This window comes from Nyctibius grandis, chromosome 13 (assembly GCF_013368605.1).
Source record: "Nyctibius grandis isolate bNycGra1 chromosome 13, bNycGra1.pri, whole genome shotgun sequence".
Classification (NCBI taxonomy): domain Eukaryota; kingdom Metazoa; phylum Chordata; class Aves; order Nyctibiiformes; family Nyctibiidae; genus Nyctibius; species Nyctibius grandis.
In genome coordinates this window covers 16756038-16777772 of record NC_090670.1, presented here as the reverse complement: position 1 = coordinate 16777772, position 21735 = coordinate 16756038, and the positions used below count along the sequence as shown (strand labels likewise).

Below are 21735 nucleotides of genomic sequence, written 5' to 3'. Positions count from 1 at the left end.
TGGAAAACTGCTGGATTAATCTAGCGATGTCACCGTGTATCATCAGAATAAAGCCCATACTGATCTATACAAGAGTAATTTATGTCCCCAGTGTGGTAGTTTTTGTTTTATTTTTTTTTCACTAAATAGCCAATGAAAACAAAGACAATTGTATTTTGGACAACTGTTCTGGTTTAGAAGCTGTTCTTGATTGATTTTGGCACTGTCCTATATTTATATAATTATTGTCCTCGATTTCTGCCAGGGACTTGAATGTTTAGTCACCTGGTTAACAGGCTTAGCTTGCCTACAGCAACAACAGACAAGTGAGTCAGCATCATGTCACTTGTTCTGTACTGAAGCGAAAAGAAAAGGATACAGATTCTTTTTACATCCTTTCACATCCAGGGTCACAGGGCTGTTTTCAAACACTATGTAAAGTAAACATGAGTGAATAAAGGGAAGCAATTCTATGTGACTGATTCAAAAGGCAAGTCCAGCTCAAAAAGGCAATTTTAACAAAGCAGTTCTATTCCCAAAGACAAATCTCTAGGGGGTTTCAAATGTATTTCAATTATACATGTAAAAATAGAATGATAAAATAAATTAGATAAAAAGTTTTCATGGCCATTTCCCTCTTCTTTCACCCATGAGCATTCTTGTTCCTACAGTTCTTGTACACAAAAAGATAAAACAAGGTAGATAAAATTATAGATCAGATTCTATCTATAATTATAAGTCATGTCTTATGTTCACATGCAGGTTTCCTGGGTTGGTTTTCAAAATGAGGGTGTAGTGCATATAGCTTTCTTGTCAAGTTAGGTGTCTTGTTTTTATATGATATACTTACCTTAGAATAGCTGTCTTGCTTTTATATTATATAGTTTGCTGAGTACTATACACGAGATTTATAAGCAGAGTATAAGATTCTTATTATTATCTAAGTTTAAAAGTTTACTTTTTTTTCGCATCCCACTTTGGGTGCAGAATAGGGTGGATAGAAAATCAGGAAAGAGCAAATTTCTGCTTCTTCCCACTGTCACAGGAAATATGAAATGACTTAAAAGAGTCAGGTAACAACGGGCTCATGGTTGATGTTTGCCAAAGTAGACGGGCAACTGTATCGGTTCCAAAACCCTTTTGGCTACTGTCTTTATATATTTTCTGGTTATGCCAAAAATCTGAATCCTTCTTATGTTTCATCTACTATGCCTCTTAAAAATTCCCTTTGAGCTTCTGTTGACATCTAAAAGAATTACTTCAATTGCCTACTTAAGCGTTGGTATAGATATACAGTTATATATATTATATGCAGTTATAGAATTTAAAAGAAATTGAAAAATTTAAATGATCGAACTGAAGACTTCTTTTGTTTTCCTATCACATAGCTATGCAGCAAATTGTAACACTTTAGGTAACTATTTCTTGAATGTGAAACACATACAAGTACTTGGTTTACCCAGGAGAAATGCAGACTGATTTTTTGGCCAACGTATTGCAAGATTCGTGTTTCTACTAACTCACCTGGTGGTTCACTTTCAAATCTGCCTTTGTTCTTCATTTTTTCCTATTACAAACCTGTAGTTTTTAATGGAAATTGAAGGAAAACATGTTACAGGTACAAACAAAGGTGGACTTCTAGGCCTACAGACACTGGGCACACAGGGTAAATGTGTAGAACTTAGAGAAGTGATATCAAGCCCTTGGCAAAGTTGAGGGACATTACTACAGTACTGGGATATAAAAATATTTTCTCAGAATTTAATTAAGGAATTCTGCATGGGGTTAATCTGGTTTCTGTAGTAGTATTACGTTACCGCCACATTAATTCAGTTGGGATGTTACTTCATGTGTAGCTTTTATGAGACTTAAATTGCCATTCCAGATAAGAAGCCAAAAGTATATAACAAAACGTCCTGATAGAGAAAGGTGTAAAGAAAGAAATGAACTCCTGTTCTCTAACCTTCTCCTAGCTGAGAATTCATCATTTTTGTATGAACTGCACTCTTGGAGTTAAATGCCCTTCCTCTTGAGGTTGAACAAGAGCACTTAGATGAGCTACATGAAACTGCTTCTTTACAGAAAGCAAGTTATTTTGTGATCAGCAGGACTAAGAGGTTTAATTTCATGCCTTCTGTCACCTGAACTCCCCAATAACTCCCTTCCCTCAGTCCTTATCTCTTTACTGGGCATGTCAGTGGAGCAGGTTTAGACCTAGCTATTGATCAGCCAGTATGTACTCTGCCTCCTTAGCCACTGTGTGCAGTGCTGGGTGGCTGGCTAGAGGGGCTTGGAGAGGACAAGGAGCTGAGTTTAGAAATGGGGGCTCACTGGGGGTTTTGCTGGTTTTGTTGGGTTGCGGGGTGGGGTTGGAATTGGGTCCCACAAAATCTTTTTCTTCCTGTCAGCTTTGCTTGAGAGGATTTAAAGTTCAGCAGTTTTACATTTGTAGAGATGAACAAATGGACAGATAGGCAAACAGAGGTTGTGGTTAGCTTAAGGAAGAGGGAATGTCTTCCCACTGCCTCTTTTCTATGAGAAATTATTACTGAGCCTTTAATATTTATTTATGTATTGGAATTATCAGTGTAATAATATTAAGTGACTTCTATTTCACAAACAAATGCCTTACAGATTATGTCCTGTATTTATCTTTTTAAGAGAATATTATCATCTTCTTTATAGATGTTTTTGGTGTTTTTGTGAACATTTAGAACTTCCCCATTCGGAACGAGTGATCTTATCAATCATTCTTATGAATTCTCTGATTTCTCAGTTTGCAAAAAAAAAAAAAACCTTAGCTTCTCTCTTAGATCGAATACTAAAACACACACCAGGCTGCAGTCACATCTAAACTTTTGAACTGCAATTTTTATTATTTCGCTCTTTAGAGAGAGTGCCTGATTTTATAGAATTGATAGCAACAGTTTGCCGTGTCCTAACGTCCTTTGGGAACAGTGGTGTGCTCAGACAGATGAGTCGTCGTCTGAGTTTATGAGAACATAGTCGCAGCCTAGCTTTGGACATTTGTCTTTGTGCCACCAATGTTTTTCAAATCCTATAGAAATGTCTCGGGGTACTCAATATACTCTGCCAAAAATGGAAGGCATAAACAATTATGATTTTTAGCATTTTCTCGACATTATTTCACTGGTAGCTCAGTTTTAGTGTAGCATTGCCTCAGAATCTCAGTTCTATTACAAGTTGGAGCTATGTAAATTCTCTTCTGTATGAATGGAGTCATCTATGTAAAAGGGCGTGAGCTGAATCCAGCTTCTGTGCACTCTTCTGCTAATAAAGAAATCCCTCTGCACACCAGAATTTTACCATCAGGCTATGAAGCCACATTTATAAATCCCTGTGCAAGAGAATGAAATTATTCCTGGCTATTGATTGCAAGGCTGTTAGAGGCTTAATAATAACTTCCAGTTCAGCATTTCCTTCCCTTTACCTCTGATATCTTTGAGCTATGCACCATAAAGGACAATCAATACCGCCAATATCAGACCATTTTGCTGTAATTTCCAAAAAATTTAAATGAGAAATTATCAAATAAGTAGGTTTTTGTCATTATGTCTTGGAATAAAAGCAAGTAAAGAACTATTGACTTTTGTATATAATTTTATTTATGTGTATGTATATATGTATACATACTTTATATACGTATATCTTTATATATAATAACTCATTTCTTATTTTATATGGTGAATCTACTTCTGCTTCCTTGAATATCAGTAGGAATTTTGCCATGATGTTGTCTCCTACCAAAAGTCTAAGTGACTGTGTCTTGTTAACTGCTGACTGAAAAGTAAGGCTTCACATACATACTTGCAAGCCTTCATGTGTGACAATGAAGCATTGAAGGCAAAATAACCAACTGTATTCTCATGGCCTGCTATGAAGGAAGCAGATTTATATAGTCCTGTAGGCAGTTACATTACTTCATTTGAATTTATTATGTTACTATATTTGAGTTTAGCATTTTTGAACTGAAATAGTTACAGGTACCATGTTCAGAGCATTGCCATCTATGTAATCTATATATCTACAACTGTGAAAGACAGTGGGAAGGAAAACTAGAATATGTTGTCTAATATAATGCCAGGATGCTGTACTCAGTCAGATTCAGCTGTCTTTTTTTTTTGTCTGAGTGCTGTTTACTGGGGTAATAACTATGAAGCAGGAATAACTAGTACTCAACATAAGCAACACAAAAATTTCATTCTCATGGTTTGTCAAAAGACTCCTGATATGTAGGCACTGTGATGTGTAATGCAAGCTAAACAGTGTTCTCATTTACCTTCTTTTTTATGTAATTGGCTGAATAAAAGGCCCTTTAAAAGATAAAACTGCTCTGTAATACCTTTTTATTTTCTATAATCTGGCATTTTGAGAACTGTAACCTTTCTTCTAAAATCTTACAATGGAAATACATCATATCATACTCATCACACCATTTTAGCAATTACCTTTTCAAGAACATGTATTTACAGTATTCTTAAAGTCAAATGTCACAGTGTAATCATGTTTCATGCTCTTGAGTGTTTGATCCTGTGTACATCCTGCTGTGAATCCATCGAAGAAATTGGACCAGCATGGATTGATTGATCCCTATACATACTGAGAAACTTGTCTTGTGCCTTGCTGAAGGTGCAAAGGTACATTTGTCATTGGGAGGATTCTGGACCATGTCAGCATTGGCCAGTTCACTTCAGCTGAGGTGTGTCTGTGGCTTTTGGCTTGCAGGTATCATAGTGCCACCTGATTCTAAATGCAAGATCCTCCTTCAATTTTGTCAGAAACAACTGAGGGTGACTTGCACCCCCAGCAGAAGTGGCATGGTAGTGCTTGCCTGGGGTCCACATAGCACTTGTACAGCTCTCAGCTGATGGCAGAACAGATAAATGAGTTGTATAGGAACCAATGGCAGCAACAGTCACAGATGCTCTTACTCAGCTGGGAGCTCATATGAACGGGGCACAGTTCAAAGCATCTGAACTGCAAGTGGGTCGTTGCTTCACATCAGTGTGTGGCTCCCAAAGCAAAGAGCTGGCAAGCTCGAGAGGGTTGAATGCTGTTCTCTAGGAAATGACTTCCTGAGGTCGGGGTGCTCAACAGAAAGGCTACAGAGATTCAGGCTAAAACAATACTCTGGTGTTAGCCCCGTGGCCAAGGCAGTCCTTGCTCTTGCAGGCTGTGTGGTATCAGTGCCCCTTCACTTTTTTTCTCAGCTCAGACCTCATGGCTTGAGACAGAGGAACACTGAGATGCCCTGAACTTCTTTGGGTGCATGCTATGGCATGAGGTTTAGATACACGCCTGTCAGAAAAGAGTGCACTGAAGCAGCTGGCTCACATAAAACAAAGGAGAGAAGGTCCAAAGGAAGTTGATGTTTCCAAAAGAATAGGTGGTTGATATGGTCAGCCTTGAATGTGTCCCTTTTTTTGCCACAATTTCTGAGCACATAGCACAGTAAGTTATTGTTTTAAATTAAATATCCTTTCCTGAATTCTCTTGGAGAGCACTTGCCAGTTCTGAAAACCATCCACCTTCCTGTGGGCGACCACTCTCTATTTCTGCACCAGAGCCCATTCTGCAAGGCACATTTCTGTACCTTATTTTTTGTGCTAATGTAGGTCTTTGCCATTTTTTCTTGAAGGCAATCAGTCCCCTAAAATATGCTGAAATAGGTCTGCAAATGAATTCTTTCTTAGTATGTTTGAGAATCACCACAGTAGGCAAAAGCATTTGAGAAAAACTGCTCTCAAAATAGCTCAATTAAGAATACTAAAGAAATTGTACTCACCGATACAGTAACTACAGTCCTTCAAAATGGATTATCCTTGTAGATTTTCCACTAAGTAGTCACCTTTCTCTTTTTTCTTTTTCCTTTTTTCTTTTTTTCTTTTTTTTCTTTTTTTTCTTTTTTTCTCTTTTATGTTATTACCTATATTCTGGAGACAATCCATAGTAAAAACAAATATTCAGAGTGGTAGTGGTTTCTGCACTTTTTTTGTACTCTTGATGAGATAAACCCAATTGTGTGTTTGTGGATGGAGTGGGTACTGCTGGCAACAATTCCCATGTCTCACATGTGCCCGTGTAACAAGACACACAGGGGCTGCTCATCTTGGAGGATCCCTAGGTACTGTACTGAGAAATAACCTTTCCTCAGCATTACTCTGAACTGCTGGGAGGATAGTTTAGAATTCATTTACATTATATTGTTTCACAAAAAAAAATGATGGAAATCTTGTGGTGAGGCTGAAAAACTTCCAGTACAGAGGGCGTTCAAACACACGTTTTCCTGTCTTTGATATTTTCTGTGGATATATGCAGTATTTATCATACAGTGCTTATGTAGTTCCTTTCACTTCTTAAATCACAAAGTGATTTTTACAACATGGTTCTTTGTCTTCTTTTCATAGGCATTTCCTATTTAAACATGGATCTGGGTCTTCAGCTATCTTCAGCGCAGCCAGTCAGAACTATCCTTTAACATCCAATACTGTTTACTCTCCACCTCCTAGGCCTCTTCCTAGAAGTACCTTTTCTAGACCTGCCTTCACTTTTAACAAACCTTACAGATGTTGCAACTGGAAGTGCACTGCTTTGAGTGCTACAGCTATTACCGTGACCCTGGCGCTGTTGCTAGCCTATGTTATCGGTAAGCCTCGCTGTCTTGTCTGTACTGAATTCTTCTTTACCTTTTCTGTTCTGTTGTCTTGCTTGTTTTTACACTAATACAAATCATGTTTTACTAATAATGTTTGCTGTTGGGTGCTTTGTAAATTCTGGTGAGTAAAATTCTAGGTTGGCCAGAGGTTGAATACCACATGGGATTCTCATTAACTTTCTATTCTGTTAACCTTGATACTGCCTGATAAAGAAATATTATTCAAGATGACATGTTTATACTAGCAGAGGTCTCCCACTGATTTTAATTGGTGTGATGTTTTTCTTAAATTAAACATTTGATTTTCATATTAAGCCTGACAACATTGATGCTTTTAAAGAATTATTTGGAAAAGACTGATAAATCTTAATTGTATTTTGCTTCCTACCTTTATTTCATCTCTTCAGTCCGATCACAATTTAAATCTTTCATTTTTCCTCTTAATTCTTGTATCATTACCTAGAATGACAGCTAGCTCTAAAAATATGTAGTATTTTACACTAAGTTTTCGAAGATATATTTTGCTGTCCCTTTATTGAATTTATGTTTCAGAAAAGTGTTACATAGATTACAGTGCAGTTACTTAATTTCAAACTCATCTTTGTAAGTACCTGACTTTGCAATTTTGTTATCACGATAGATCAGCAGGATTTATCAGAGTAGCTAGAAATGCCTTCCTTTTTTTTTTTTTGGAAGATGGATATATTGGAGGTGGGCTTGGAGTCAGCGTGGTTAGAATTGTTCATGGGAGGGCATCTTTGTGACTTGCTATATGACATTTTGGTTGAACATTAATTATCACATTGGTTTTTCAATCTGAATTGAAAATATTACCAAGCATTCATTACTTGGAGTCCTAGAATGCGACTGTGGCTTCAATAAACATAGGGAAATATAATTAATTTTGGCTTGTATGACTCACTTTCTCACATGCACTCTTGGTTTGTTGATTTAGTTGCTGGTTGCAGGTGGGCAGGAGCCAGAGTATCCCCAACACCTCACAGCTTGAATGGGAATAACTCTGGGTTTGCCTCAGAGTGGTTTGTACTTGATGAACTTTGTGCAGATACAAGTACAGATACCTCCAAACCGACAAGTGGCCACTGATTTTCTAAAATCTCTCAATAAATGTCTTTATAGTGAAAATTATTACAATTTCAGTCATTTTTATTTTCCACTGGTTTTTTTTTTATCCCATAGTGACAAAGTTCTGGTTACTGTCAGTGAGATGCTCATCAGGAGGGATTTTTTCTGACATCCTCATCTAATGCAGATGGGAAAGCAGATTTGATCATTTCTGGTGTATGATTATTTGAAAGCACCTGAGGATCTAGTAAGCTACATTAATTGCAGATTTACATACCAGCTGGTGAGCATATGCCCTCAGTTAGGACTGGCTGTATAATTTTTGCAGCCTCATCTGTCTGCTACACGTATATCCCACCCACACCATTTCGATTTTATCTGGATGAAGCACTGTCTGTTTCATCCCTGCTTAGATTTCAGTCTGTCACTGAAACTTTTTTTACTTTCTAGAGATATACTGCTGCATGTCATCAGCTTGAGAAGGCTGTAAGTGCTCCATGTCACTACGAATTAAAAAGCTCTGTGGGAATTTCCTGTAGACATGTCTGTGTTTATCTTAACCTGGTAACATGAAGGTGTAACATGTTTTCTTTTGTTGTGTAGAACTAGGTAAAATGAAGATGCTTTTTATTTTATAAATTATTAGTATTTCTAGTTATGTTTTCTATAGTAAAACATAAATCTCTGAACCAGGAATTCTAATTCAGAAAATTTTCCAAGATGCCATTATTTGCTCTGGTGTGCCCCAGAAATTTTTTTCAGTTGCATAAGCTTTCCTGCAGATTCAGATAATATTAGTTAGCTTATTCCAAATTAATATTCATGTGCCCATTTCTGGTTGGTTAAATATTTAAGTAAGTTCATGGTCTGTTCTTACAAGTCAGGTACCTTAGTTCTTTCCCTTTTGTTAGGTATGAATAATAGCATATAAACTATTTTCAAAGTTCTCTTGCTCTGTAGGGGTTTATATTTGCACATCTTTTCACGTCAAAAATTTAATTGTGCATGTTTTAAATAAGAGTAGTTGAATATAGAAAATCAGCTTGTATGTAACACTCTGAAGTTAAAATTCACTCCCCTGAGTATTTTCTCTTTGCTCAGCAAGATTCAGGTCCCTCAGTCCTCACTCCAGGCAGGATTCCTTCAAGTCAGAGGGAGTTATGTCTGAGCAATGACTACAGCCTCAGGCCCAAATTGCAAAACAAAACTCATTTTAATTTCAGGATCAGATTTAACCTGGGATCAGCTCAGTGGTTGTTACTGGAAGAATAAGGGAGACTTTGTAAAGGCAAAATTATTTTCTTCATTGTGTTTTATGGCATAGTCTGCATTAGCTTATAATGAGCTGCGATTTCAGGCTAAATGAATGTAGATCAAAATTTAACATTAAGCTTTTTCTTCCCCTTATCTTGTAACTTAGATGTGCTTTCTCAAATACCTTGTACTGCCGTTAGATGCATGAGCTACATGTTACCGTTAAAAATAGGCCACAATCTCTGCCTCAAGTCAGAACATTCCCAAAGTCTTGGAAACCCAAAGCTTATTCCAGATCAAAAATTTGCAAGTGGCTCTTACATTTGTAAGGAACTGAGACCTGTACAAGAGTGCTTTAAGCTGTGATTTCTTTTCAATCAAAAGGTAAAGTAACAAAATGTTTTTGTTCTTTTATTTTTCAGTCTTTCCCTATTATCAGTGACACTCAATAGAGAAGCTTTTGCTTGAGAACACACACTTCTTCTGTATTTTCTCTCCTTTGAAATACTAGTCAGTTAAAAGAAGTATTTTTTTCTCCATGTTTCTGTTTTTGGCCTATAATCACCATGTTTATTATTTGGCCCTTTCTGAAATAAGTGTGATTATTATATGGACAGTAAGGATATTATAAAACCCTGTAAATGGTTGTGTAACAGCTGATTTATTGAAAACCTTTAGTCATAATATTTAGTTTATCAAGTAAAGCACATTTTCATTTCAACAACGGTAATTTCTGTGAATGGGTTCTAAAGTCATAGTAGTTATTCCAAAAAAAACCTCATTTCTTAAACTGGGTGTTTGGTCTCCACGCTGTAAATGTGTTGAATTATTTTCTATCAAATCAGGGCATATATACTTTTATTTTTCTTCTGTACTGGTGTGTACATTGAGAACTGTAAAGGATTCCTGGCACTCTGGGGCACAATGGCTTGAATTTGCCCATAGAGAGGGCAGTAAGGCAGGTGAGCAACTGGGACACCCACGAGGGAGGTGATGTTGGTGCACATCAGGGGCTGCAGCAGCTTCACAGGGGTTCCTGAGAGGCTGGCCAGGGCTGTGGGAAGTGGGCAGAGCATTCAGTTAAGGCAGAGTGAAATTGCCTGTGGATGAAAGGCTGACGAGGGAAAACAAGTTATCTGCTCTTCAGACAGCAATATGAAATGGGCAAAAATCTGCCTGTTAGCAGTCTCTGTGTCTGGAGGGCACATGAGCTGTGTGTGTTTTCAAGATTTATGCAAATGAATGCTCAAATTAAAAAAAAAAATATCTTCAGGGAAAATTATTGAAATCCAGTTACCTTAAAGTTTGTCTATTTTTGATTGTAAAACGGAAATGGACAAATCCCTGACTCTGTGTTGATGTGTATGTCTCTGGCATGAGGTGTTTGAAAGGACTGAGCTGGATCCGTGTCCCCAGTCTAGGCTCAGGTATTTACAGAGATGGCATCTTGCAAAGGGACTGTATGGAAAAGAAAACTGAAATTTCTGTAATACTGTTTAAATAGTTTATTTTATCTGGTAAGTAAGATGAGGACTAGCAGACACTGTGTACATACTGATGTCCAAAGGCTGTAATGTAGATTGCAAATTATCACGTAAAGACAAGAACATATTTTTTGATTCAATGCAGTCAATAGTTGCGTCTCTCTGTTCGTCTATTGGTCTGTGTTGCTATAGAGAGTATAAAATAGGCTACCATTCTGTAATGGCATAGTAAATATTCTCTTTTTTTAATCTCATAATAAAAACCTAAGAAGCCGTCAGCAATTAAAGAAGAAATTTGACCAAAAATTTAAGAGTAAACAAGGCAAATACAAGAAAGAGCATAAGAAATAGAATATTTTTTTCTGTGATTTTTCAGCACCACACCATTTTCTTTAAGTACAATGCAATGTTTGATGTGGCTGCTCATCTAGTCAGTTATTTTCAGCCCATTAGTAAGTAGGATTTTTCTTCCATGATACCTTACCGTTTTATCAGCAGCTGTTTTGGACTTGCAAATCCCTGGTCCTATTGATCAAAGGTGCTGAACTGCTATGGGTCGTATTGATTTCAGTAGGAGATGCAAATGTTCAGTGCCACTGAAAATTGCATTCTATGTTCTTAGATTTAACCGTCCCTGACTACAAAATGACTATTTTATATACAAATGAATTCTCAAGTGTGAATATGAAGTTGTCCGTATCCCTCATGATATTATCACTATTTATGAGCATGCACTGGAGATGGGTGTTGGGTCTTAAATTATATTCATACAGAGGGTGAGGAAATTAAGCCCCCTCTGCTGTCTGCCATTGTGACCTGTCATTTCTCACACTCTGTACAAGGTAGAGGAGTGATGGTTTCAACATTGGGAAAGGCCAGGCCAAATTTTAAGGACATATAGATTTATAATATTGGTTGCATAGCCTTACACAATATAAAACAATAGGAAAAATAAACATCCTTAACTCTGAGAACTAGAAATTATGCAGAGGAGGCTCAAGGGGAAAATATGCCGATTTTACAGTGAAGAATATAATGGTATAGTAAACATTGCTAAATGTTTCAGGTATACATGAAAGCTGTGATGCAGATGTGCAGCTCTGAAATGTTGTTGGACTCCTTAGTGGGATAGCTCTTACTGAGGGTGGGTACCTCAGGATTTCACAGCTGGAAATCATGGTGTCTGTTCTCTCTGAACCTAGGTCTTGCTGATGAACTTGATATTCTCACAAATCTTTTAAGTACACTGAGGAGGAAGCCTGACAACATTGTATTGTTGTCTGAGATTAGGTTTTGTTTGTTCCTAAGTCTAACGTATCACTTAGTAATGGAAAATGAAACCAGATTAGTCATTATACATCCCAGTAGGAGGATTGCAGGAGAGGGGGGGATATTTCTATTCTCAGGTATAAAAATATGTTAGGTATAAAGAGAAGACTGCTTAAGAAAGAGGAGAATGCTTGAGGGTTAAGATGGCTGTAACAAATACATGGAAAAATCCTTATTTCATGAAAAGACATATATGGTCCAAAATAACTTATCACTTCAATATGGACTTTAAAAAAAAATTCTTAAGACTGAATCAAATGTTAACAGTCTCAAATTTTCAAATTTAGTTAGAGCAGAATGAGACAGCATTTTATTTACAAAATGAACTTACAAAAGAACACCCCTTCTGTAGGTCAGGATCAGAACTTTGATTCTGACTCTTACTGATATTCAAGTATTTTCACATTGCTTTACCTTTACAGCACCCAACTGGAACTGAGGCACTGGTGCACCTGTGGCTTCATGCCACAGTGAAATCCAGTTTTATAAGCAGTTTTATAAGCTAGCAGTTATAGAAAATAAATACTTTCCTGGCACTTGGTCAGAGCAGGTGCAGAAAGAATAGTCAGCTGCTGATGTACATCCTACTACAGCTCTTCTAAAGTCTAGGCTTCAGGGGGATGATCTACTGAGATTTTGTAAAATAACTGGAAACAGCAGAGGAAGCTAAACAGAAGCCTTTAGTGGAGGTCAGCAATTTGGAGAGACTTCGCATTTGTAGGATTTTTGTCCTCTGAAGTTCGTCTTGTGGGTTGATAAGTACTTATTGCACAGGACTTTTTTGACATCTTCTCACTACTGAGAGTCTGTTTTGTACTGGAGCCAGGCCTCTTATTCATATTCTGCCAAACGTGTAGCACAGGAGTTGACAAGCTGTGCTTACACAGAAGGTAGATAAGAATAAATTAAATTAGATCATTGGCTTCATAGCAGATGGCAGGTTAATCCAGTTTACAAAGCGAGTTCTGAAAAAAATGCTTGTATATTTGTGAATGTTTACTTGAGTATGCCGCAGAATTGCAGGAACTGCAATTAGTTTATCTGGAGTTAGTTTATCTGGAAGTGTCAGTTTGTTCTGTTTAAACGTTGAACAAAATAAGCAATCTGGCCATTTGCTTCAGAGGTAAAGACCCAAGCTTTGGTTCCAAACAGGGCCCAAGTGGTTTCACTTAGAGCAGTAATGTGAAGCAACCCAAAACCTGCTGCTGGATAGAGAAAATCCCTTATTTGTTATTAATAATTATTAATAATTAATTATTAATTATTTTTTACCTAAGCAGCATATTAAATTAGCCAAGAAAAGCTCTGCACTATGAGTAGAATCTTCTGTACTCGAGAGAGAGGTCATTTAAAGTTACCTTGAGCAGCTCCACTGTGCAGCCTGGCCAGGGCAGGGGGACTGAGGAAGAAGCTTAGCTTCACCGTAATCCTGTGGCATCCTCCAGTCTCTTTAGCTCCACTGACTTATAGACTCCTCCAAATTTAGCATCTGCAACAACATCCATAATGCACATTGTAAAAAGAAAAAAAAAAAGTTTATGTCCACTTTTGTGTTATAATTTTATCTGAAACTTTGAATTACAGGGCTATCTAATAAAATATAAATGAAATATGGGTATGGTGGCATCCATCGTATAAGCTCTATCTCCAAACATTATGTAAAGAGGGTCAAATTTTGCCTTCAGGTATATTTTCCTGCCTCCAGATCACCTCAGTGAAAGCAATGTAAAACTCTGCTCGTGGCAGAATGCAACTCATAAATAACACAGAGCAAAGTAATAATGTAACAACAGAGGAGGGAATATACTGGAGGTTCAAGCAAGCCAAGAAATCGTATGTTTTCAGATGAGCTTTGCAGTAGGATGGAAGAACCAAGGAAACAGAGAAATCGAGTTGGAAGTTCAAGAATGTCGGGTAAAGAAGCGCGGTTACTACCAGCAGGGAGGAGATTGGCACTCAAGGTTTTAGACAAGAAGTTCAGCTAGGCCAAGATTGAGGGGATGTTATGAGCTGCTGCTCCTGGTGACGCCCCACAACTTAAAAGTATGAATTTTGCAATTGTGAAGCATACTGATGCTGCTAACAAGCTGTTTAATCTCCACTTGCCTGGTAGTCCTTGGTTCTTGCTTGACACTGTAGCAGTTCACCAATGACCTTACGCACCCTACCAGTAGCTGAGGCATTTTAGGTGCTGCAAAATACAGGGTATCTGATTGCAGAATTTTTCAGGAATGCGAGGGAGGCAGAGCCAAAGCAGCTTTTGCTTTTTCTGTAGTACCAGTGTAGTCATCAAACCTCAAAGGCTGGTTTTTGTGTTCTGTGGGAACTTGAGCTACATCCAATAATGCATCTTTAGTCATAATGGTGTGGTTTGGTACAGTTAGTCAGCAGCCAGCCCTCAAAAGTACTACAGCCAAGGTCTTTTGTGTAAACATCAGTCTGGAAGGCTCAGCTTTGAGGGAAGGGCAGACACCTTCATCAGAAAGTGAATCTCCTTTTTACTCAGCCTGGTCCTAAGCTGGACAGTGATGGTGTCATATTCTACTTGGTCTCTGGAGTAGGGTCTTTCTTATACCTGGGCACTACACATGGGAAATACAGCTGAGAATCTTACGAGTGGATTTATGCTGTGGGAAATGACATTGTGGCCCGCTGTTGAATTCCACAGCATTTTCTGTGCACCTTTGTGTAAAAGGGGAAAAGCAAAAGCCAGAAATCCACTAGAAAAATCAAAGAGAGAATGACTCAAAAGAGAAGTTCTTTTGAGCTTTTTAATGAAATTCAGTACATGCCTACTTATTTCTAAAGAGATTTGAGAGAGAGAGATTTGAAAGTTTTATTTAATCTTATTTAGTGAAATATCTGTATCTTTAAAACACGACTTACATACGTTGTTGGAAACACAAGCTTTGTAGGAATTATGTATACCCTAGGTAAAAGAAAAGTATCACAGAAAATGAAGAGGCAAGGTAAGGCTCTGTGTCTGCTAAATAAACATTTATTATTCCCTGTAGTTAACTTCTGAAAAAGATCTCTCTTAAGAATTCATGGCTTTACTGGTGTATGTGGTCTGGTTATTACCAGAGTGATACCTGGATCTGAAGGGAATTTCTCAAGAGCTATAGCTAATGGAATGAAAATCGGATTGATTTTAGGACTGCAAGATGACCAGGTTTCTGCAGTGGTAGAAGTCATTCAGTTTAATTCAAGCAGACCTTATTTTCATAGCAGTGTGCTTTGTTGGTTCACTCGGTCTGGCACATTGTTTAACATGAAACTGGTCTACCAGCATCCCCTGTCATCTCCCATGGATGAGAAGTCCAAGGCTGGCAGAGACCATCATATCTACAATGCAGTTGGTGTTTCTCAGGGAGGAAACTGACTGTCAAACATACATACAAATAGTTTTGCTAGCTTGCCAAGCTTTGGCACGAACTGTGAAAACAGCCGCACTTCCCCAGCCTGAAGGAAGACAGAGCAAGCAAACTATTCGAATTGGTGTGAATGGATGACAAAACGCATAGTGTGTGTAATCTGGAAAAGACCTCCAGTAAGGCAAAAGGTGCATTACATATCCAGTCCTTGCTTTGTGACATACCCTCCGCAGCACATGCAAATGCTGTCTTAGGAAATGAATCATAGCAACAATAGAAATAGTGTAAGAAAGCAACTAGATGATATTCATGATTCTATAACCACTTAAAAGCTTGTTGATTTGTGCAGTTATGTTTTGCATCTAGTGTTGATCTGTTTCAAGTGCTAATATAATTATTTGCATTAGTATAAATGAAATGCACTTTCATTAGTTATCAGTTCCATTGAACTTTGTTCCTTTTTGTTGTTATTAATTCTTTAAATAATAATAATGTCCAGAAACTCAAGCCAAGGAGCAAGAGCCACCTGCTCTAGAGATGTCAAGGCATGTTGATTTTTGTTGTACCTTTTGTATGTAGAAGTAATCTGTCTTGCATTAATAAGTTCAAAGATCAGAGCTTAGGTCTATGTGATCTGACTGCAAGACCTTTTTTCAAAGTATTAGCATGGTCCCTTGACAATTTCAAGTCCATAGAATACGAAGAAATCCAGGCAAGTCTCTGGCTTAAGATCTCACCACTAACACCAGAGTAAGCTTCTAAGATCTCTTCTGGGGAGTGGGAATTTGCTGTCCAGTGGTGTGTCTCCAGAGCCCAGCAGTGGTTTGAGAATTCAGTAAATTTGGCTCTCTTCTCCTGAAGCCAATATAAAAAATACAAATGTGTCACAAATACTGTCACCTCACTAACTCGATAGAAATGCTCTCATTGGCTTGATTTGGATCACGTATCCACAGCTGGGTGATTCACAAGTGCACAGATCTGGAATTAATTGTATATTGGCAGCTTTGCATCCCTGTGGTAATTTTGGCAAGCCTTTGCCAGGAACCCATTCAAGGCATGGAGTTTTGCTTTATAATTTAGCTTTTCAGCATACAAGGGAGGCTTGTGAGCAAACACATATGCTCTAGGTTTCCTGTTTGTATTGAGATTTTTTTTTCCTTAAAGTATGTGCAATTGCAGAAGAAAACAATGTACTTTCTAGATGCAAGACCCATTCTAGATCACACTTACTTCTCCTGAGAGTCTCTGAGGTTCCTGCACAACTCAGGAGGAGCAAATATATTGCCTTTTAGGCTCCCACTGTGGGCAGATCCTGCTCAGTGCAAATTGCTGCATGTGGCTAAAGAGCCTGCTACTCAAGTTTTGCTCTTTATACGACAATTTCAGTTACTGGGGAGGGGGGGGGGTATCCTCAATCCATATTTTAGTAGGTCATCAGTCCTCCCTGCTGAGTTACTTCAATGCTAAGGCAACCTCTTCCTTGGAAGAATTTGCCTAGGTAATTGTCTAGAATGACTGCAGCACTATCATGTCATGCTTAAAATAAGATCCTCTGTTGCTGTCTTTCTCCTACCATCGTCCGATGCTTCAGGTCAGAAACAATAGAAAGGAAAGCAGGAAAAGTGAATGGCTGTGCAGGCAAAGTGGAGCAGGCAGCCCCCATGTATGGTAATAAGGATATTTTATAACTTCATAAAAGAATTAGTTTAGTGGATTTCCCAGTGCATACATAAATAACATCTATATTTCTGTTAATATGTGTTGTAGAATAGTTGAATATATTTTAGATCTAGAGCCAGTTTTTTATCTGTAGTGTAATTCTAGAGCAAATCTATGGAGTCAGTGTTTTTACGAGTGTTTAACCTAAGTGAAGAGGTTTTGGAAAGCTGTGGGCACAGTTTCACTTAGAACTGTGTTGCAAAGGTGAGAAGTTTTACTTGTTGTCAGTGCTTCAATCAACAAACTGTGAGCTCTTTGACAGTTGAAAGCTGAGGAACAGCATTGATGTAGCAGTAGAGTCTGTCATACAATATTAAAGTCATTCAGCTGTTATCCTTTTAACTGCAAGTATTTCCATTAATTGCTGTAGAAATTCATCACCTTGACCTGGCTGAGCTCCAAAAGAAAGTGTGGAAACTAATTAAACATTGAGTTTTAAGGTAAAATAGTAAATTGCTCATTAGACCCCTTGAAAATCTGATTTATTACTAACATAACGAAGTAATACTTGACTTTGCAGAAACTGGGTCATCACATTCTTTCTTAGTCTGACTGAAGGTGCTGTAGCTTAGGCATCAATTAATTGGTCTTCATTTTTTTGCAGCAGTACACTTGTTTGGTTTAACCTGGCAACTACAGCCTGTTGAAGGGCAGCTATATGAAAATGGAGTTAGCAAAGGAAATAAAGGAACAGAATCCATGGATACTACTTACTCACCGATCGGAGGAAAGGTTTCTGATAAAATGGAAAAAAAAGGTATGTGTGAATGAGAAGACAGATTACAAATATTTAAGCATTACTACTTTCCAGATTCTGTATTTGGTACAGTTTGACAGTATTTTGAGTTCAGGTTCTATCTTCTCTAGTATAATTTTAAAACAAGTATGAAAAGCCCATAACCAGATTGTTTCCTTTAGCAGAAGTCTCGCTGAAATTAGCAACTGACCCAAGCCATTAGGAAGGTAATGTTCGATAACAAAATAATGGCCGTTCTTTTGTGAGAGAAGAGAGATTACAGCGTTTGGCTTCTGTCTTAAGACAGGGGAGGTGAGACTGTATTTGCCTTGCTCCCATTTGTGCCAAGGGCTTGATGCTGTGCCTGTCCTGCAGACCAAAGTCAGTCTTGGGCAAAGTGAAACCCTTTGTGCTGACAGGTCAGAACATGCAGAAGGGTGGAAATCTTAATGCTTTTAAAGGCACACGATTCTTGAAGGCGTAAGCTAAAATACAGCATCCTGTCACATCCTGGCATAACCAGTCACAGTGAGTCAGTTTGCAGGAATCTACTGAGGTTTCACGAAACACCTGAGCCGGTCTGGCCGCTCCCCACTGCCAGGGCTGCAGTCCTGCTCTGTCCCCGCTCTCGCCCTGCGCCACTCCCTGCGTCCCCAGGCCCACTGCAGGGACCGTCTCCTGCATGACCAAGACACGTCAGTTCCCTATGGCAGCAGAAAATGGCTTCATTAAAAAATGCCAGTAGTCTTCTGCCATGTAAGTGGCTGAACCGGCTCTTTTGAAGGGGCAGAAGTGTGAAACAGAGCAGCTCTGTCTCTGAGATGCGCAATTCCCTTCTCTCAAGTGCTGTCATTTAATGTTGTTAGATCACCTGCTCTGATACCAGTTACAAGCTCTGGCCCATGCTTCCCTTTGACCACCATGGTGATGCTTTCTGACTGTAAGAAGCAGGTGGCCCTCCCATTTCTTTTTGTGATGCTCAGAAAAATTCAGATTAGATCAGAGAAAAGTGAATGGGAGTAGAATATGAACCCTGGTCTTTCCAGTTGTTACGAGGAAGGTGAAACTGTACCGAGAGCTCTGCAATGATAGGAGATTTCCAGAGCTTTCAAGTTTTAGAGCAGAGCAGTGATCTGATTTTGTGTAATGCCAGGTAAAATCTATGACTGTAAATATGAGACAAGGTGGGACGTTGTAGCAGTCCCTCCAGAAGGAAGACTACGTCTCACATCAATGGTCTTACAGATCAATGTGGCACAACTGGATAGAGATCATATTAGATAAATGAGAAATAGAAATATATGTAAGGAGACAGTGATGCTGTTAGCCATTATTTCGTCCCTTAGAATGGATCGTAGGGAATTGCAGTTTCGTACACTTTTGTATTTTTGTCCTGGTGCACCATGGAAAATATCTCAAATAGTTCTTCTCAACTGCATTAAATAATTTTGTCAATATATTACAGATTTAATAAAAGCTTTTCCAAAGCATTTGACTACCAAAGGAGGATGTGCAGAAAAAACATCAAACACATCAAAAATCTTAAAAATCAGATGCTTGAGACCAGAGAAAAGGATACATGAGTCAATAGACACTCAATGTAGTAGGTAAAAAACCAAACCACCTGCCTTGCCCCACGCAATCTCAGTGTCTTGTGTAGCTACTGCAACAGTAAAGCGTGGAGGGCTGTGATAGCAGAGCCACTTCACTGAGGGCTTATCCAGCAGTTTCAGAGGTCAGTCTTGAACATAGCTAGACTGTTGTCCCACTTGCCCCTTTTACCCTTTGGGGGTAACGTGTAAGCCAGGATGTATGCTAACAAGGAGTATGTGCTTGGGAGAACACAAGAAAAACCATGTGGACTTAGTACCAGCCATTAGTACGTGCATAGTCTGGCTGTTGCCAATTTCTGCTGGTTTTATTTTTTTCCATCACTTTTAATATATATCAGTAATTTTATACCCAGTGCTCATAGCAAATTCACCATGTAGATGTGCTGGGAAGGAGGATTTGGAAACAGGCAACTCCTTTTGCTACAGCACGATACCTCAGAAGAGTGATAACTTGCCTGTAAACTTGAAGTATCTGATGTGATTTCACAGGGGTAAATAACTACTGTCAGATATTGCAACCTCACATTTTCCCAACTCAATGCAGCAGCACAGAATGCTTTTCCAGACTTTGAAAACATATATTTTAACTAATCTTTAAATGAAAATCAAGTTTAAAAACCAGCAAGTCAGATTTCTTTAAGAAGTCATTTTGTAACACACTGACCCACGGCTATGAGTTAACGTTTTAATATGTAGTAATGTGATTAAAAACTCAGGCATCCTATTGATGCTGGTATTTACCAGGGGAGTACAAGGAGATTGATTGTTCCAGGATCAGTAATAATCAGCATATGGGTACTTTCTTGTGAAGATAATTGGCACCACGCTGTTCAGAGGTTTACTTTCTTAAAGCCAAAAGAAACCTGTGATTAGGAATCTGTCTTCTGTTTTAGACTTGCAAGGAAAGTGTGCTTAGAAAGAACAGGGAAGAATTAATACCAGTTGGCAAGACTGGGAGCTGTACAAGGAATTGAATATAGATAATTAAATGATACTTTGTCACAAGAAAAATGTTGTTATGAGAAAGGTGTTTTTAGACCAAGAACAGAACTTGTATTGCAGCGCTGTAATTTTAAAAGCTTATTTTGGACTTTTTCAAGAAAGAGCAAGGAAGTATACGAGGATAGTCTGTGAATAGTGTATCTTCAGATGCATTTTTGTACAGCCAAATACCTGCTTAGTTCAATTAAGCATAGAAACAGAGCTAAATTGTTTTGGTCTAAAGAAAGCACAGTGGCTCAGTGAATATGAAAACATACACTTCAGACATGGCTCTTGTCATGCTGTGTGGTTGTCTGAAAACAGTGTTAGAAAGAGATGCTGCAGACTTCCATTAACTGGTAGATAATATATATATTTTCATGTTACCAATGTGACCAGCAGCATGCACTTCTTTCCTGTGTAATGAGATAAAAGTAAATCTAAGTGCATCTGTTTTTTTAAGGATTACATAAAATTATTACTAAAGCAAAAGCATTTTCAGGAAAACATGGAAAAACTCAGAGATATGTTGTTTTGAGCCTAGCAACACTAACATGGTATTCAACATAATTTAATAACACTAATTAGTGAAAATACTCTCTGACTAAAGACGTAATGCTTTTTATTTTCAACAAAGAAACAGGCCTTCTCACTTCAACAGACTACGAAGCAGTTACTCTATTTTAAAGGACCTTGAACACGGACCAATAATGCCATTAACTTCAAAAATGATACTGTATCCTTGACTTTTTACTTAGTGTTCTACTGTCTTGTAATTGCATCACGTTAATTACCATGTGTCAGTGTCTACCAAAAAGTTCCTTAGTGTTTTACTTAACCCAGGGTAATTGCTTGCAAAGAATCATTAAGATTTAATATCTCTGGAGTACTGGAAATAGGGGAAAAGGTTTTTAAATTTACATCAGCCAAGTAGGATCTTGTGTGGGTTGGGGTGGGAAGGGATCCACTTTTATTGCCCAACATAGGAAGTTAAATTCTCTTTTCAAAACTCAATATTCAAGATTTTTTCCATGAAGCGAATTGGACAGTAGTAGTCTCGCTTTGAATGTTGTTAAAGCAGCAATTTGGAAATATTTTAACTCATGGACTAAGTAACAGGTGCATTTTTAGAGTATTAGATTACAGGTTCTGTTTTCTAACAATAGATGCTTTTATGTGATAAGGTGTTAAGAGTCAGGTCCTAGTTCTTGCTGTAGGTTTGGTGACACAAAGCAGCCGTAAAGCTGGAAGATCCAGTACCCTGAGAATTGCTTCTGCCTTGTAAATGAAATCTCTGTTCATTAGGAATGCTAAGTACTTCCTACGCTAGTTAAAGCCTATGTAAGATCCCACTGAGGATCTCTGTTGTTAGTACGTTCAGGAAGAAGCTGGCCCTAGCTTTGCTACTGCTGTTTTCATTTCCAGTGGCAATTTATAAAATTTCATGTACATTTATATGCATTATTGTAAAAGGTGAGGCTGCAGTCACTTTGACTGCTCT

General features: G+C 38.1%; 1 protein-coding gene across 2 annotated transcripts in view; it reads left to right on the top strand.

Annotated features, from left to right (window-relative positions):
• Positions 1 to 21735, top strand: part of TENM1 (teneurin transmembrane protein 1) — a 250817-nt gene that overhangs the window by 98317 nt on the left and 130765 nt on the right. For both annotated transcript variants that reach the window (XM_068412163.1, XM_068412162.1), the window contains exons 4-5: positions 6408 to 6646; positions 17509 to 17661. In XM_068412163.1, coding sequence (XP_068268264.1) covers positions 6408 to 6646; positions 17509 to 17661 — 392 coding nt within the window. The remainder of the gene's footprint in view (positions 1 to 6407; positions 6647 to 17508; positions 17662 to 21735) is intronic.